The sequence below is a fragment of the Perca fluviatilis genome, chromosome 1 (genome assembly GCF_010015445.1).
Source record: "Perca fluviatilis chromosome 1, GENO_Pfluv_1.0, whole genome shotgun sequence".
NCBI lineage: Eukaryota > Metazoa > Chordata > Actinopteri > Perciformes > Percidae > Perca > Perca fluviatilis.
The window spans coordinates 15567853-15588161 of record NC_053112.1 but is presented as its reverse complement, the minus strand read 5'-3'; the positions used below and the strand labels follow the sequence as shown (position 1 = coordinate 15588161).

At 40.1% G+C, this 20309-nt stretch overlaps 1 protein-coding gene across 2 annotated transcripts in view; it reads left to right on the top strand.

The window, feature by feature from the left end:
- The window catches only part of sdk1a (sidekick cell adhesion molecule 1a), a 257284-nt gene that overhangs the window by 97478 nt on the left and 139497 nt on the right, over positions 1-20309 (top strand). For both annotated transcript variants that reach the window (XM_039803969.1, XM_039803962.1), the window contains exons 2-4: positions 2814-2976; positions 6160-6266; positions 7267-7414. In XM_039803969.1, the coding sequence (XP_039659903.1) occupies positions 2814-2976; positions 6160-6266; positions 7267-7414 (418 nt within the window). The remainder of the gene's footprint in view (positions 1-2813; positions 2977-6159; positions 6267-7266; positions 7415-20309) is intronic.

Here is a 20309-nt window from a genome sequence, read left to right as displayed (position 1 = left end):
CCGGACCAGATTCCGCCCGAGTGTCCAATCCCACCGTAGTTCAACATCACGTCTCCTTAAGTCCTCTAATATTTCCTCATTTATGTCGTCAACACATCCATGATTCATGGAAATGTGTAAAACACAACAAGCCACAAAGAATGCTGTGACTTTTTGAGGACTGTACTGTAAAGTGCCTCCTGACCGATCCAAACACCTGAAGAGCATTTTCAGTAATATTTTTCTTTGTAATTATGTATGGTTTTCAAAAATGGGAACTGCTGTAGATGAGAGAAGTGTATGCGCGTTGTGCACACGCTACATTATGGCCAAGCATTCATCTCTAAAATAGCATCTGAATAACGCGCTACTGACTTTATACTAGCGCCACTGACTTTAGACCAGGTTTTTCCTGGTCAGTGGCGGAATTGTTTTCTGAAACTGCAAAATAGGACCACGTAACGTTTGCGCCGGAACACGCCTCCTCTTTTCGCTGAACCGCCCCCGGGAGGCAAATACATTCCCTAATTTACCGACGTGCGTCTGTGGAGGGAAAAGTCCGCTGTGCGTCGGGTGCAAAATAGGAATGATACATGCGTCGGTGTACAAAGGCAATTGCGCTGAGTGCAAGATAGGGCCCTCTATCTGTAAAGTGTCTCGAGATAACTGTTATGATTTGATACTATAAATAAAATTGAATTGAATAAGACGCGGTACTGCAAGTCACTGTACTGTACAACATTGTACAATCTTTATGCTTGGATACTTGACCGTCTAGCAGTACAGTATATTTACTGTAAGTGGTAATACACAATGTCCTGTAATAGGACAAAAAACAGATCAGCGTGAGTGTGACTGTATCTTCATCTGAAAAATAAGATGAAACATATGTGCTGGTAAAAAATGTATATCACGTTTTGAACCGTGATATACGTTTTTGGTTGAAAGTGACTGTGAACTAGAGTTCACAGTTCAGACCTTTCTCTTTATACAAAGATTAAAGTGCAATATACACTGGTATTTGATACAATTCAACTGCTGCCGGCAACACAGCAGACGCTCTGTGCAGACAGAAGAAGTAGTCAAGTTACGGTGTGTCTTTCCAGGGAGTAAATGTGATAGATTTGCTGCTTTTCTGGACCGTTGATGCACATCAATGCTGGGAAATAGGACTTGTCGACACGGTGATGCATGCTGCTGGTGTGTGGGCCTACATACAAAACATTAGGCATGAGTGTTTTTGACATGCATCATACTGTATGCCATATGTTTGTTTTTCCAAAGGATACACCTTTATTGCCAGGTATATTTTAAAGGTAATGCCATAAGTAATGCCATAATCTGTGATATTGTTTCACATCAAATATAACATACCATTGACTGTCAGTTGTAATTACTGGTCTTTTAAACATCAGAATCTATAATTAATATCACCATCAATTTAATAATTAACATTGGGAGCATATTACAATAGTTACATCAATGTTCTCAGTTCAAAAAGTAGAATTTCTGGCACTTTACAAGAGATTTTTGCAGAGGAAACCTTACATTTAAGTAGGTCCTGTCTGTAGGACTGCAGGGAGAGTTGGAGAGGAATGCAATGATAGACCTCACTAATGGAGTAGGGGATCTCCGGAGAAAGTCCTGGTAAATCTTGTTAGATGAGTCTCGGCAGAGAGCTATAAAGGTGAACAGTTCTTCAGTCCTTCCAGAAAAACGCGGCGTTTTTTTGTGATTGTTGCGGGCAAAAATCCTTGATTATGCGGCACGTTTTCTTAAAAAATGCGATGGAATATGCAGGATATTTGTGCAATTTCATGCGATGAAATTGCGGGAACTTGCAAAAAATGTGGGAACTTGCAAAAAATGCGGTTTAATGAAAAAGAGAAGAAAAATTGATTCCCCCAACACCCTGCTTTTTTTAAACTTAATTTCAAAAAATAGTTTACAGATATTCAGTCATTACAATAAGTAAACAAATAAGATACAAAAATATATACAAATAATATAATATTAAAGTAAAAATAAAAGTAATAGTCTAAACAGAGGGAAATAAAAGATACAAAAGAGACAGACTTTCAAAAATCGTTAAAAATATAGACAGCAGGAGCACTTAAACAAAGAAATTTGAGTAGACATCAGATATTAAGATAGCTTTCTTATTGGATACCAACTTTAGAGACTCAAAGTACATGTCAAATTCAACCTCCAACACCCATAGACAGTATGCCAACACCCTGCTTTTCGATGATGTTCACGTCGCGTAATTACGTCACTTCATAACGTTCCCATGGCAACAGGGCAAAATGGCTGCTCTTGTGTGAAGTAAATGCAACATTTTTTCAACTTTCTGCTAAGATATATGTGACTTTTTTGCAACGAAAATGCGGGGATTATGAAATCATGCAAGCACCGCATATTTTGCGTGGAAATCGGCAATTTATGCGGCCAAAGTGCGGCGTATTTGAAAAAAATGCAGCCACCTTTCATGCGGACTTTGGCTGATTATGCATTGAATTACGCGATCGCATAATCGCGTTTTTCTGGAGGGACTGGTTCTTGGCTGCAGCAGTAGGAAGGAAATACATATGAATGAAAACAGTAGTAGATTACATAATGTGCAGATTTCCATATGAAACTTTGAAATCAAGGTACTTTGGTATGGCAGTGTATTTTGTTGACCCAGTCTTTGAGTGAAGGACAGAACATTTGTTTAAATTGTTTGTGGTGGATGAATACAGATGAAATTTGCTCCACCGTCCAAGCATGGCTAACACAGAGTTTTTCATATAACAAAAATAACGCATTTTGCCTTCTCCGTCTCTGTCTGTCAGAGTCAGAGGTTGCTCCCTACCTGCGAGGGGCTGGACTGGGGCAGCAGGTGGTGTTGGAGGGAAACAGGCTGGTGCTGACCTGCCTGGCTGGAGGCAGCTGGCCTCTGCAGTACCGCTGGACTCTCAACAACAGCTTCATCACCGACTGGACACCGCAGTACAGGTCAGTTATCGCCGGCTGGCTGGTTATGTGTCTGTGTCTTTTTTTTTGTCGTGGATCTCTCTGTTGTCTCTTAAGTGTAGGTCTGCCTCTTTGTCAATCCGACATCCTTTCTTTTATCAGTTTCCATCCTTCCTTCTGACAATCTCCTATGTTTTTCAGTCATGCCTGTGGTTTGGAAAAACAGCATAAGAGCTGTGGGCCTATAAGTGATGGAATGTGTTTACAGAAGGTCAGAACATTGACATTGACAGTGGAGCCAAAGTGAGATTAATAATTACATTAACACCATAAATATGTATATTTTCTGGGAAAAGAAGAGGAGAACCAATCAATACGTCTGAGCTTCTTTCTCTGCTTTTCTCTCTGTACCTCTCTTCTTTTTCTTCTTCTTCTTCTTCTTCTTCTTCTTCTTCTTCTTCTTCTTCTTCTTCTCTTCGTCTGTCTGTCCCTGTGTGCTGGGTGGTAAGAGGTAAGCAATCCCTCTCAGCAAAACTGCAGCTGTGAAACAAAATTGTTTTTCACATCATTCAGAAATAGAGGGAATCTTGGGAACACATACACATCGCTGTTCGAGCCAGGAGGCGTCGTGTACCTGCGGACTGCTCTCAGCGATCTGGATAGTTTAGTTTGGTGAGGCCAGGGCTATTCTGAATTGGCAGGGTGCACTGAGTGTGCGTCTGTCTGTGTAAGAGAGAGAGAGAGTGTCACCATCTGGAATTGTAGGCGTGATTTAAAAACCTCTGCATTATTTACATTTATTTTCACTGTTAGAGACATTGTAAAGAATTTAACCACAATATAATTGCAAAATAATTCTGGCCCGGACAGAATCACACACTTTGTCTCTTTTCAACACCATTTCTTTAGAATATTCTCTATATATGTTATTTTCAAGGACTTCTTCTGCTTATGTTTAATGTATTGGACAGTGAAAATGATTTACATTAATGGAACGTTCAGCTACCCTTTTATCGCACTGTTCTACACCACATAGTGAGTTTCAATAAAATAATCAGTGGGCAAGTTAGACTTACAAAAAAAGAGAGTGTTTGCCTTGTTTTTAGGAATACTGTAAAAGTGTAACAGTTTTGGCTGACTTTTTCTAGCCGACCCTTGTGTTCATTAAATGCTGCCTAATTGTGCTGGTAAAAATGTGGCAACCTGCTCCACATGCTTTCTAATTCAAACACAACCCATTGGTGAAAATTGTTTCTTGGGAAATAGACAATGACTCATGGGATACTTAACCTTTATGTATTACATTATATTAACATTTTGTATTACATTATATATTATTATTAATAAAAGTTATTTCCCTTGCGGGATTAATACAAGTATAAATTATTATTATTATTATTATTATTACATATTTAGCACTACTAGGTGTAATGTGAAATGATGTGCTCCTCTGTATTCACACTCAGTTTCAATGAATTCACACATCACACATTGTAGAAATACATCTAGTCCTTTCAGGGCTCAGATTAACGCTACAGTGAGCGTTTGGTCAATTTGTGCTGAAGAGTCTTATTGAAAAAAAACCCTGATTGAAATTGTTCTTATCTTGAATCACACAGGGAGTTTGACTTTACACGCTGGGACTGTGTCAGATAAATTGACTGAGAAATTATTTCATTGATTGGGACCTGTCAACATTGAAGTTTGTGTTTAGTGAGAAACAAAAAAAAATAATATATATATATATGTATATGTATATATTCACTGACAGCCCCACCGCACACGCCAGTTAATAAAACGTAATGGAACACGGGCAGAGAGAGAGATGCAGTGTCCAATTTCAAAATCTGTTTTCAGGATGAGAGCTGCTGTGTAATGTGTTATTCCTGATTCAAGTAGACTTGCGTGTGTGAGTCTTTGATGTGCACGTGCATGTATTAGTGTGTACGTGTGTGTGTGGGTTTGTGTGTGTTGGCAGCATACACTGACAGCCTGGGAGTTAAATACTTGGCTGTCCTGCTATTCATAATGAGCCCCAAAGCGATGTCCAGTTTTACTGTGTCTGTCTGCTTTGTGTGTAATATATGTGCGTGTGTGTGTGTGTGTCTGTGTCCGTGCATGTGTGTATACACTTTTGTGTGTTTGTGCAGCATGGCACCAACCTAGATCCTATGCCAAGCTTCCCATTAGTGAAGCACAGTCCATTAAAACACCATTAACAACCCCTCTCAGTAAAAAAACAAACATCCACACAGTCAAAAACATTCTCATACACAGCACAGTGTGCACGCACACACACACACACACACACACATACACACGTACACACAAGTACACACACATACTGTACATATGCACCACTCCGCCTTCCCTTCTTTTATTGGGAACTTTGACAACATTAGGCCAAATCCATATTCCGATCAAGGTCATGAAAGAGAATTACACAAGAGTTATTACATATGGACAAACAGACCTCCACCTTCTTTCCCTTCTGTCTCGTTGGTCTCCAAACCTCACTCCCAACACTGCCTTTCTCCTTTTTAATTAGGGGCGCGCGATATGAGGAAAATATGTCATATGCGATAACGTTGTTGAATATCGCGTTAACCATATTTCTTGCGATAAACAGATATTAAAGTGCACTCAGTTCTGCATTCATGCTAATACAACAAATTGCTTGTCGAATTTGAAACAAATGAAAGGAAACCATTTCCAACATTCATTTAGTGAACAAATTGAACAATTGAATTGAATAAAAAAGGCAGCGCTAAAAAGAATGACAGCCTCAGTAAACATTTTCATATTGAGTTGTTGGTCTCACTCGCTAGTTTTAAGTCTTCTGCAATACAGAATGATGTACATTTTTTGAATTATGGTCTTGTTGATTTTAAAAACGGCAATAATAGCAGGGGGTGTTTAGGGCGTGGCTATGATGTGATTGCCAGTGAAAGTGTGTAACGTAACGTAGAGTGTAAGCAGCAGTCTATGGCTCCTCCCCTCACTGCTCCCTCTCGTCTAAAATCGTCACATCCGCAACCAGGATGGTTGCGCCCGTAACGGCAAACTCGACAACTCATAGCAGATCTCCACAAACCAATGGGTCACACATGCGCTGTACATTAATATACAGTCTATGTGTGCAGCCCCATTATTTTGTTTATTTACAGCTCAGCGATAAAGACACACCCTCATCGCCATGCTCTCTGTGTGTCTTTCCATCTTCAGGTTGTCCGTCCAGTCTCTGAAGAGGACCGATGCTGGCCTGTATCAGTGTATGGTGAGGAACAGGATGGGAGCAGTCATACACAGGAGTACAGAGATGCAGGTGGCCTGTGAGTACATACGTCTTTTACATCATTTCAATAACTCTAATAAAGGAGGGCTTTTTTTATTGAATAAGGATACTGGTTTTGTGGGAAACTGAACCAGCAGCAACTTTTTCCACACAAACAAGCAGCTTCTCTCATAAAGTCCACCTGAAATCACAATTATTCATCCCTTTTTGCAGTATATACTATTTTATTATTACTGAATAAAAGGTATTTGCATATATGTGTGTATGTATATATATATATATATATATATATCAGAAAGTCAAATTTTTTCCATAAACATGCACTTTGATTTCAGTTGGACTTTAATAGTTGAATTGTAATATGTGAAAAGCATTTACCCAAAAAGTAAATACAAATAAAAAATGTTAAGACTACAGGCCCAGTCACACCAGCATTTAAAATGGTGAAATCAGTTAATGTAATTGAGTTGTTGCAATCAGTGGATTTGCTGCTGAGGGGGACAGTAAACGTCCAAGTGCAGAGAACGTGTTGGTGGTAATCTCGACCGCTATAGTAGTGTTACTACAGTACATAAACCAAACTTCTGCAACCACATATTTCGTGGAGACACACGGATGAATTTTGCTGTTCCACCTTCCGGTGTGACCAGGCCTTAATACTGCTTTTTCAGTGATTTTAATTGCTTGCAATACTATTATTTCTGGATAAATGTAATTTGATACATTGATTAGATTAGATTAGATTAGATTAGATTAGAAAGACTTTTATTTGATCCTAAATTGGGAAATTTCCGTGCCTCAGCAGGAAAATATCAGACACACAGCACACATAATATACAATAAATAATGAATAATAAATGGGATAGAATACAAGAACAAATATTAAAAAAGAACATATATACAAGTTGGGAATAAAATGTACAACTACTTAAATAGTTTTTATAAAGATGTAAGTAAAACCTATGTTTGTGCAAGTTGCACTTAGTGCAGTATTGATATCGATAGTCATGGTCTTCACAGCTCTTTTCTTCCTCCAGTCATAGGGAACTTCTCCGCTGAGGAGCAGAGAAAGACGGTGACTCAGGGCCGAGCAGCCGTCATCAGCCAGCCTCCCCTCGCCTCCTTCCCCCGACCCCTAGTCACATGGTACAAAGACGGACACAAGATAATCCCCAACAACCAAATGTAGGTGTCTCTTTCATTGTCTGTCTGTGTCTCTCTCTCGCTTTGTCTGACTTATGCAGACACAATGGTGCAAAGTGTGTGTAACAAAATGCCACTTGAGATAAAAAATTTATTTTACAGTTCTTATCCCTCAGTGGTATATGAATTAGCATGCCGTAGAAGCATAACTGATCTTTTTAATCCTTGCACACACCAATTGTTATGAATAATACGCCATTTAGATAACTGACCCTTTTCATTAGACATTTGTACAATAGACTTAGGACATTATCAAGAGAAGATAAAAATGGATTTTTCATTGAATCAAATCATTTTCTCTTGTCTAATCTACAAGGTTATTAAATAATTTTAGCTGCACGGGAGATGTTCTTTCATATTAATTGTACAGCTGAGATGTGAGGGTCCCTGGGTGTGTTGTGTAAGCTGTATTTCACAGTCTTTTTGTTTAATGCTGTTGTCTGGCTTCTTTTGAAATGCCTGTAATTTGCATATCATTCCATAGCTGCTACAGCTGTCCTGTCGGTGTTGTTATTTGGGAAAATGTTCATACAGCGTATTGATTATTAGTTATTACTCAGGCAAAGCAGGGACACGTGAGTTTGTTGTCAAAGGTTTTTCAGAGTAATGTACTTTAGATTGAGGCAATATCTTAAATTATTTTAAATATGTACCTGTTTGAATCAGTGAAAGTAGGTGTTGAGATATGGACCAGTGATTTTATTAGGTTGCTCTCACACTGCGAGATAACTAACTTCCCATTAGGAACACTAACTGCTCCCCTGTGCGCTATTGAATGAAATTGTCAGTGGCCTTGCTGTACACTTTAAATGGCCAGACAGCAACTTTTGCATTCCTTGAATGACCACCTCCAAAGTGCTTTGTGAGAAAGCTTTGTGGAGTCAGATTACATTAGCAGTTGTTTTTTTGTTTTATTTATTTATTTTTTAAACCTTTTTGTTGTTTATTTATTTTTTATTTAACCTTTATTTAACCAGGTTAGTCTCATTGAGATATAAAATCTCTTTTTCAAGAGAGACCTGGCTAAGCTAGCAGAAGAAATTAGTTACATATAAAAAAAGAAAAAAATTACAATCACAAAACAAACACAAAAGAGGCAAAGACAACTCCAGTGCATTTCAATTAAATAAAAGTGCCATTAATTAAAACATTTGCACTTGTGGATGGACTCACGTTCTATGGTTTTAACGTAACCCTTAAAGTCATTTAAAGTTCAGAGCAAGTTTGACTATGCTTTTTATTTTTGAACGGACATGGCAAATGGCTCTCCTGTTAATTTAATGGGGCTTCATTGTGGCTTAATGCACTGCCTGTATTGACAGTTTTTACTGTCAGAGCATCACCACTACAGTGTCCTCTCCCTCACACATACACCGCAAATAGGAGCGCTACTACCACTACCACTAGCAAGTAAAAACACAAAATGAATACATAACTATCTGACTGAAGTCTGAAATAAAGTCTTCTACACTAATGCTATGTGCACCTGTCAATTCATTTAATGGCCACTTAACCGTATCAAATTGGCATTGACAGCAGAGTATAAAGAGCAGCCCAGACAGCCTTTTTCTCCACAAACCTCATTCTTTTGAGCATTCTCAAGTGGTCAGGAATTGGTTTAAGTGCAAGTCCAGCCTGGCAGAGCTGCTACAGAGTCTGTAGACTCGGATGCTCGGGAAGAACTCTCTTTTTTTAACACGTGGTTAGCCGACAACGTTGTGAGGCAAAATAGCAACACTCAGAGGTGAGGTAAAAAGCCGTCATTGAGAGAAGAGTACCACTATAATTATTTAAATATAGGGGTAATAATGTACACTTTCAGACAGTCTTTCCTGGAGTAAGTCAATAAATATTTTAGTATTCATATTTTATTAATCAACTCGAAATTAAAGCCTGACGGGGATGGAAAGCTTACCAGAGCCTGTAGATTCATGTTCAAGAGCAAACTACCACAACATATGTGTGTTTGCCAGGACCACCTCCTTTAAAGTTTGTTACACAAATGCGCAAATGCGACCAAAATTTGGAAGGGTGCGACTAAGATTTTTCCTAGGTCGCACCGGTGCACCTAACGTCCTCGCATCCGCTGCCTCTCCACGAACGAAGCGATGTCGTTAATATCGATGTGGTTTAATGTTGCGTTTCATGACCCATTCCTTCTGTAAAGCCGTGCCTGTGTTTGGATCTCTCCTCCGCGCAGCCCCCCCCCCATTCACTCACACACTCTCCCCTGCAACATGAGAGACGTAGCACCGCCGGTCCAAACTGTTGACATTTGTCTACGGTTTTATTTGTTATTAACACAGCTGTATATTGTTAAGTATGAGAGGGAAACCTGTATTAGTACCAGTGTTTCCGCTGGTAACTCTCTATTATTGCGGCTGCCACAGCGAAAAACACATTAGAAGTTATTGAATGGAACTACGGTAACTTCAGTTTGTTGAGTAACAGCGTGTAAGACGGAGCCTGCTGGACCTGGGCGAGAGATGTGACCCATGGCCACATTATCATAGTTACGATACAGACATTTCATAGCCTACATAAGATGTGTGTAACGCCGCTGACCCGCATTCGACCCGTGCTGGACCCGTTCATAATGAGTCAGCCATCACTCTGTGAGTACGCTTCAGTCCATCGTACTCCCCCTCTCTCCCTATATGAGCTACTGGGCTATCCGGGTCTGTTATTGAAAACAAGTGAAGGAGCTTTCTCAGAGATATATTATATATGATATATATTTTTTTAATATATCCCAGGCTATTTATTTCAGATAATTTACATGTGTTGCAGCTGTATATTTTCAAATTGGGAAGGAAACCCTGTCTTTGCATTTTATTTTAATCACATCTGTTTTAATAAAAGAGCATGTGAAAAGTGGCTTTGACTTAAAACTGCACATTTAGCCCACTTAGTAAAAAATATAAATTAGAGATAGAGATATATATTGTGTATCGCCATTCAGCCAAAAAATACAGAAATATGATTTTTAGTCCTGGACTAGTGGAAGATGTGATAAGAATCAGTGTGGAGGGGCCCAGCTTTGAGAATTTTGATGCTAGGGAGTGTGGCAAGCTGGTTTAGCCAAGGCCAAAGGGGAAGAAGGCCAAATTACAGGTGTTGGCCATCTGAGGGGCATTTGACAGCAAGGGGGGACCCGCTATAAGACTTTGAGTACAGTATAATTGTGCTTCAAATACAAAATAAATGTACCAACTCCTTATTCTTGTTTAAAATAATTGACATAATATATATATGAATGTATATGGAGTGTGATAAAAAGGTGACCTTGAAATTGTGGCGTTAATGGAGACGCAAGGAAAAATTTGGGTGCACCTACATTTTGTGCTGGTGCACCTAAATAAAAAAAGTTAGGTGCACCAGTGCGACCAAGGCAAAAAGTTAGTCTGGAGCCTTGCACTACAGATCTGTTGTGGGAGATCCCCAACCAGAACCATTTCAAAAATGACAGAAGCCACTAATAGTAAAAGCATAAAAAGAAGATAATGAACGTTGAGTTGAAGCTGGGGTGGCTGCAGAGATTGCAGAGTAAGCACTGATGTAACAGTTGCAGCGGTAGGTTAGCAGAGCATTTAAAACACAGTATGATTTGACAGTGAGCAATTGGCTGTCACAGTTTGGCAGGTGCAGTCAGCGCAGAGGTTTGGCCTAATGATTACGACACAGATGACGCTGTGGCCTGTGCTGGAGCCAGAATATGCTGTTAACGTAGCTACATTGGCTCCATTTCTCTTTGCCCTTTATCTTAATTAAGTTGAGAAAAAAAAAGATAAACATCCTGCCCCAAAAATGCACAGTCCATGCATTTTATTATCAAGAAACCCCATTACATTTATAGTTTTCCTCAGCTATTTACTGCAGACACAGTCAGTTTCTGCTGAACACCTGACTGCTTCCACTAAAGTCATAAGAAATGAACACATTTTTATGAAATACAATGTTAGTGACATTCTGGGAATAAAAAGGGAGGTGATGTTTAACACAGCAAAGACTTTATACTTAATATAGGAGGCGTTTTATTTCACCATATACCAATTTTATGCAGAGAGAGGGAGACATGTCACTTCCAATAATTTGATACAAACCATTTGCCCATCTCAATTAACTCTACCAAGTGGCCAGGACGACGGCTCCCCTCCTCGGATGGATCAGAGAGAGAAACTGAGACCGAGGCACATTCAGAAGTTAGTATTTCACATGACACCTTTCTTCCCACCTCTGAAAAACAGATGGCACAGCTGCACATCAGACCGGTAAATGAATAAGGAAGGACATTTATCTCTAACAATCAGTGTTCTTGCTTAAACCTTTCACAGTTCCACACTAGCTCAGGTTGTAGCGACACGCAGCTACAGCGAGCAGCTTTTTGTTTACATTCAACATGACGGTATCAACGGCCACCGAAGAGTTGATGCCGCTGTCGCTGCTACGTCACCCGGATCGTTGGTCTGATTGGTTAAAGGACTATCCACTTTCGCCCCGAGGCATTTGAGTGGCGTCCGTTGGAAATGAGCTGCGAATGAACCTTGCCCAGACCCACTCTCAGTTACGACTGAGAAGGGTCTGGTGTCAACCAGGCTAAGAGTTTGTCTAAGATTTATGGCTTTCGCAACAGAACCTGTATCCATGGCAACAAAATAAAAATGACAGCTGGCTCTGCCACTTGCAGTTTCTAGTTATTATGGTAATACATTTTTGCGATATAGAAGTCATTTAAATGATACTATTAGATAAAACATATCTGGAAACATTTCATCCCCATATTTTTAGTATTTTTTCCCACCATTGTTGTCTGTTTCTGCACTTCAAAGAACACACCCACCTGTACTGTAATAGGACTAGAAGAAGTGAATCTGACTTCATAATTTTCAAGTATTAATTTAATCTGGATAACAACTTCTATCTCTGCATTGTGAGATGAATCATTCTGATTAGCTTGCACCCCACATACACACTGTGATGAAGATTCATGCATAACACTTCCTTTGAACCCTCATAGAAAAGACTAATTTGCACCTTTCTTCACAGCTTCCCTCTTGTCTCTACAAGACATGTCTTTCTCTCCCTTTCCCCCTCTCACCTCACTGCTCCATCTCTCACTCCTACTTTTCTGCCTCTAAATTAATCTTAATATGGCTTTGTTCTCTCCGTCTCTCCCTCTCTGTCTCTTTTATGGTCATTACGCTACAGGATATACTGTTACAGAAGCCATAAACTTCTGTTCCTGAATAAACTGCCCACACACGTACGCGCACGCACGCACGCACGCACACACACACACACACACACACACACACACCTGTCTCTCCAGAACAATCGCAGTTGCGTCTACCTGGCTCAAACGTCTCTATGTGCGCCCATGCGTGTCAAAGCGAGCACTCTGAATATTTGCATGGTTCTGCCTGTGTAGCAGTGTGTGTAACGCTGTGTGTATGCATTTGTGTTTGTGTGCGAGGTTACGCTGGCTGATCCCGCGGTCCGGCGAGACAGGGCCAGATGGTGCCTGGCGGTTGGCTGTCTTCGTGGTGACCGAGCTGATGATGTTGTTTATGAAGTTTATTGATCCGATATGCATCACTCCCAGAGTCCCCAGCCCCATCTAGCTGTCTGTCTTTCTGCCTCTCCCACCGCTCTTAATTTATGCCCACGTGCCTGCCCCTAACCCTTCTCTGCATATCCAACACACACACACACACACACACACACACACACACACACACACACACACACACACACACACACACACACACACACACACACAATGCTTTCCCCTACCCATCACGTCCACACACACATCCTGTCTGTGCATGATCATTCCCATCTCCCCAGCCCTCAAAATACTGGCCAGCAAAGAACTTACAAGCTGTCACCTCACACACACTCTGCTCTAATCTAATAGAGCTCACACTCCCTGCCCCCTCCATCTCCATGCTGGTCTATCTGCCATCACTCTGAGGGGCCATCCACACGGAAACGCTTTTTGGTGCAAACGCACATGTTTTGCATCGTTTTGGCTGATCGCCCAAACGAATCCTGTAAACGCACACTGCCTGAAGACGCACTTTTTTGTAACCTGGTCCCATGGTGAAAAGATTCGAAAACGCCGCCCTCGCGGCTTCGTTTGGACGGCGAAGCAGCATACTTGCGTATCGATGATGTCATAGCCACACCCCTCGACCTCTAGCCTTCGACCTCTTACCCCGCGACGACGTCTCACAACAACACCTACATAAACATGCATCCGTCCTACCACGCGGCACTGTAGCATCAAAGGTAGCATATAGCTAGTTGGCTTGTGTTTGGTTTCTTCTTCTTCTCCTGTCTGTTTGTATACAGTGCGCAAGCATGCCCCGCCTCTTCTTCTCCTTTTTTGGTGAATTTCTGTAGCATAAACAGCGCCACCTATAGGCCTGGTATATGAATTAGGGTGTTGAGTCATTTACAAATGGATCCGTTTGGACGCTCATTTTCTTGGAACGATGCCAGGGAAGATGGGGGAAAAAAAGATTGTTTTGGTACTTGTGGACGTGGCCTAATTTATCACCCCTCTCTCCTTACCCCTGCAACATTTTTTTCTTCTCTTCATCCTCCCATTTTAACATGGGCTCTGGACTTCTTCTTTTAACGTTGCTGTCCATCAGCAGTCAAACCAACTTCAGGACAGTGCTGCCACCTCGCCACCGTTGCTGATATATATTTTAGCAGTGACCTGCAGCCCAGGTTGAGAAGAGTGAGCTACTGCTTTTAATTAGCTGTGCGGCCTGTGGCAGATGGACGTGAAATGATTCTCATAGCCAGCAGCTTAAAGAGAACAGCCAGGGGGAAAAGAATTAGAACTCTTCTTTCTTCTTCCATCAGGGACGCAGGAAGCCCAGATTGATCAAATAAAAGCAGTGATCTATGCAGAAGCATGGCAGGGCAGACAGTGAATATTTCACTTTCTTGTTGCCGGGGAGTCGACTGGTCCGGAGAGTGCAGATGTCACAGGTGGTCAATGTCAGGACAGGGCCTTATGGAAAGTATATCTCCTCATAGACCTGGCCTAAGCAGCCATATGCTGTGGTGTGTGTGTGTGTGTGTGTGTGTGTGTGTGTGTGTGTGTGTGTGTGTGTGTGTGTGTGTGTGTGTGTGTGTGTGTGTGTGTGTGTGTGTGTGTGTGTGTGTATCTGTGTGCATGTGTCTCAACATTCATTCATTTTAATTTGTCAAACACCACTTTAACAGAGGGAGCGATTCATTATATTGCCACTTTCCATCTCTCACACACACACACACACACACGCACACACACACAAATAGCAGAGGTCTGAACAGAAGGAACTTTTTCGCTGTCTTGAACTTTGCGAACAGATGTTTTGTGTGTTTGAGTCTGCGAGCGTGTAGATATGTAGATATGCATGTGTGTGTGTGTATTAGAAAGACAGCAAGCTCAAGAGAAAGGGAGCATCATTTGGAAGTAGACTGAAAGGATGTGTAGGCTTATATCCCACCACATGTTGAAAATACAACCAGCCGTTTGAAAGGTCTTCCATCCACAACAGCATCGCTGTGGTTCATAATGACTCAGTTTCTCACGGCAGCCTAGGGGGAGGATCAAAGTGACTGAGAGAGAGGTAAAAAGAGACATGAAAAAAGGTACAGGAAATGAATATGGAGTAAAGAGTTTAAGCTCATCTGAATCCATTGTGTCTGGAACTTAATCTCTGGAGCCACTAGAAGCTTAGCTACTGTATGTGACTTTCTTCTCAATGATATGATTTAGTTACTTTTGGGATTACAAAAACATCCCAGACATGTAGGATTTTAAGACATATGGCTGCACTAAGAACCATGTGCCAAAGTTTTCTTTACTTACTTATGTATTGTAATCTACAACCCTGTATTTCTCTTTCTTTGTTTAGGGTTTCACTTTTGCATAAACTGAGCGAGTACGGTTTTGAGTCTTATCCTTATCCATCCATCATTGATGTTTACGTTGAACATTTAGAACTCGGTTATTCATATCCCTGTTTACAGGGCATTAGTATCCAGGTTTCTGTTTGTTTACGTCTGTAAAGGGTCATCAGGTACAATGTGAAGAAGAAAAAAACAGCTTCATCCAAATCAAATCAAACTTTCTCAAGACATTTCCAGCACATTTAGCAAAATGATTTCACATCAAAGCCCAGAAAAATTGCTCTCATAGTACATAGTATGTTGTCAGTTGTGGTCTTGCATTAGTTAAATTATTGTAATATTTCCTACATTAGCTAGCCAAACAGCCTCACTCTTTCAAGGCAATCTACTTGATAAACTTTCTGTCTGATTTTCTTGCCAAAAATTTTTATTTTATAACTTTATTTGCTGTGTAATTTCTGCGTGTATTTGAAGCGTGTGTATTAATGCCATGTATTTGCTGAAAAACCTTCTGGAAAATATTAAATTCATAGAGTTTGGTAAATAATTGGTTATAGTAAATATCTACTGTATGTGAGCCAAATCATCTACTGTACCTGATCAGGAAGTTAAAATTAAAGTTACAATGGCTACATTTCTCTTTGCCCTTTATCTTAATTAAGTTGAGAAAAAAATGATAAACATCCTGCCCCAAAAATGCACAGTCCATGCATTTTATTATCAAGAAAACCCATTACATTTATAGTTTTCCTCAGCTATTTACTGCAGACACAGTCAGTTTCTGCTGAACACCTGACTGCTTCCACTAAAGTCATAAGAAATGAACACATTTTTATGAAATACAATGTTAGTGACATCCTGGGAATAAAAAAGGAGGTGAAGTTTGACACGGCAAAGACTTTATACTTAAAGATGCCCTAAGCGATGTTGGGTCATGTCACTTCTTGTTGACTTTCAAAGTATTGTCAAACAAAACAGAGGCTAGCTCGCCACTCCCTCCTCATCCCGTCCCCTCCCCCTTCCTTCCGTGCACTAACCCCCCCAACTCCCACCCCCAAATCCTTCTTGTCGGTCATTGGCTGGAACATGTTTGGTGGTGCAGGTTGGCGCAGTTTGGTTTTGTTGGTGTTTGTGGACCCTGGGCTGTCTACAGAGACCGCGTTTTTTTACAGTGTGTTCAGGGGACCGGCAGCTCGCGGATAGTGAGGAGATGTTTGCTGTATGTGACAGAAAATATTGTAGCCTAAAAAATGCGTGACATCGCTTAGAGCACCTTTAATATATGAGGCGTTTTATTTAGACCATATACCAATTTTATGCAGAGAGAGATTCATAGAGTTTGGTCTGGTTTATAGTAAATATCTACTGTATGTGAGCCAAAGAATCTACTGTACCTGATCAGGAAGTTACAATTAAAGTTAATTTCCTCTTTGTCGCTAATGGCAGTAAATGGCATTGGCTACAAGCTACACCACTGTGGTGTAATATGAAAATGAGCATTTAGCATTTCCCAGTAGATGTTCTACATCGATTACATTTAGAAAGGAAAATAAAAGACAGGACATAAAAGCAACAGGAATTATTTAGTGACACCTGCCTGAGCTGAGCCTGATGTTTTCCAATTTACCTCTCCTCCCCTTTCTATTTTGCTCTCCTCTTTTTTTTCCCCTTCCCTTCTTCAATCCGTTTCCATAATTGAATTGCTCCTGTGGTCGCCTAATGTGGCGGCAAATAACAGAATGAAAATTCTCTACAATAAACTCTTCCATTTCCATTTCGATATGTTACCTCTCTCTTCATTTCAACAGAAATGGTGTTGCTCTGTCTCTCTCTTGTTTGCTTCTTGTTCTCACCCTCTCTCTCACTTTGTCCTTCCTTCATGTCAGGTAGTATTAGTGGTTGTTGATCCCAGTTCAAAGGGAAAGTGGTAATCCTGGTATTCCTCCACTCTAGAAATTCATCTCACCTTAGTCTTTAAAGGGAAAAGATGAATAGATTGTCTTATACATTCAGTGTTGGCAAGGTTACTTTGGAAATGTAATAGTTAACCAATTAGAAGTTACCCTATTTAAAATGTAATAGTAGTAGTGTAACTATTTCAATTACTTAATCAAAGTAATGTAATGTATTACATTTAATTACTTTCTGATTACTTTTCTAAATTTCTAATGAATGTTTTCCACTGTTAACCATTTTCAAATGTTTAAACCTGCCAGTGTTAACCCTACAGCAGTACTGAAAACGCCTTTTAAAATTCTTCATCCCAAAAATTAAGATTATAATAACTTAATTTTGAAGAACAGCCACCACAAAGTTAGACTTCAGCACCTCTTTTTAATACGAGATCATTCTGAGGTCACAGATTTAAAATTTAAAAAAATATCACGGCACAAAAATGCGATTAAATATAAACTACTGGATTTGCGCATGATCATATATGGTGCTACAATACGTCTTCAATACACATTAGAAGCCCGGTGTGTCACACAGAAGGTAACCATGCCTTCCCTACTTTATTTAAAAGGAATGCTTGCAGTTACTGTAAGCTAACTTAACTTACCTGAAGATGTATCCTGAGCTTGGATATTGACATTTTTGACGTCGATAACATTTTGACCACTGGTAAACATTTTTTGCATTGCACAGTTATGTTCGGACTCTTCTCTGTTTTTTGCATGGAATGTTTTTTTTTTGTATTTCCAGCACTGGAACTCGTTTTTATCTGTAGCCATAGTGGCAACTCTCAGACCGATTGAAAGGCAATTTAACTGTCAGACATGTGGCGCTGCAAATTCAAACAGGGGAACCAATCGAAAGCATCAGAATAGCATCAAAGCAAAAGAAGACATGCACATGAAAAACATGCAGAGCAACAAAATTAATATTATTCAACATATAGCCTAGCTTTGTACAGAAAATATTCAGATGTAACCCCCGATGTAATCTTGAACATTCTCTTAGATAACTGCAATTTAATACCACATTTAATTCCCAGTAACTGTAAGTGGTCTGAAGTTTATACTTTTTTTTTGTAGAGCACATTGAGCTGCATATGTGTGACAAATTTCAAGTCAATCAGACTTGTGGCCTGAGGGGCATTTTTTTCCAAAATTTTTTGCTTGTTGCGTTGATGTGTGCATCAATCTAATAGCAGGGCCGGTGTGTGTGTGTGTGTGTGTGTGTGTGTGTGTGTGTGTGTGTGTAGCGAGTGAGAGAGTGACGTGATTAGCCCTCGGAGCGAGGTCCAACTCTGGAGGCATAGTGGGAAGAACAAAGTGTCTCCCCTGTGCTTTTTGACCACAGTCAGAAATCTGTAGCAGGAAAACGTAACCCTCTCCTTGATTTCATGTTGTTAATGGAGAAGGAGAACCAGGAAATGATTAGGGGGAAAATGCAATGCTACCAAGCCACTGGCGAGCAACGCTACATTTCTTGAGCGGTAGCACATCAGGCTACGGCATAGGGTCCATGTCTCCACGTACCTACGTACGTAGCCACAGCGTAGATTTAACACATAAGCATAAATCATATAAATCACATAAATCACTCTTAACAGTGAGGAGGGTCGAGTTATAACGCCCACGCTGTACACTTGTATGATTATGATATCAACGTTACTAGTCAAGTGGTAGCCAAACAGCTGATGAATGAACCAGTGATAGTGAACCATGAATCAAGCAGCTAATTGCATTCCATTGTCTCAATGGTACCTAAAGCAACCATCAACCAGCCCCTTGTGTTATATTAAAGCAGGGCTGTTTTTTAATGATAATGATGATAATGCCCACACACACACACACACACACATTTCTGTCAAAATGTCTTGTCAGTTGTTAATTCCCCTTTTTGCTGAGCTAGCTGTTGGCGTGGGAAGTTTGTGAAAACGTGCCCTTTTTGGAGTCGCCTCACAGCAGAGGAGTTTCACCAGCAGAGCATGACGTGAACGGAGGTTAAATTGTTAAAACCCTGACTTGGTGTGTGTGTTGTTGTCTGTTTACATACAGCATATTCGTGCACACATGCATAATGTATTCAGTTTAGATTACTAATCATCTCTCTACATTTGTAATCAACCGTGTAAATAATTGGAGAAATGATTTTCTAACCTCAGATTTAGGACTACTTCACTGCCACTTTACAATTCACGTCTACTTCTCTTTATGTCTAATTTAGGTCCAATGCCTCTACTCATACATTTTATCTGCTTTCAAAAGAATGTTTTTTTTCTAAAATAAAAATTGTCCAGAGGCGACTTACTCTACCATAACACTATTATTCATGAATTTTGCAGTAAAGAAATCAGATGACTTGTTAAATTTTTTATGTTATCACTGTACTGCATAGGGAGTGGGGGAGCAACGCATGTGGCAAAGGGAGACCGCGAACAAGGGGTTGCTTTAATTGCATTGCATTTTCTGGTAATATCATTCATTGTCAAGGTGGAGTGAGATAGAATTGCATTATGAAGACAGCACTTTAGGGCCTGCTGTCGGACTATGAATATTCATTGCTTATTCTGCCTAAAGCAATTTGTTGTAGCTTTGTTTAAAATTGTTTATGTGGTTTCCAAGTCTGTAGGCTATAGGTAGACCCACACGTACACCACAAGGTAAAAACACTATTTTTATTTTTTTTTTATAAATAACATTTTCTTTCTTATCTTGGTGCAGAAATGGGTGGATATTTTAGAGTTGATAGCACCATTATTTTAGACCCGCAGTCAGATATTTTGTTGTTTGTGAAGATAACAGCCTACATGTCTGGCGGATATATCAGGTGAATTTGAGATCCCTCGCATTGGTCCTTAACTCATGTCCCCTGAAACAGCTAAGGTAAAAAAGAAAACTTTTTTAAAGTTGAAAGTAGAAAAGACATTATCTCTGAGGCTGTACTTAATGACTCTCCCAAATGACAGAGGCTTATTCTGCTTCACACACTCGATGGAGGGAGACAAGCAGCAGGG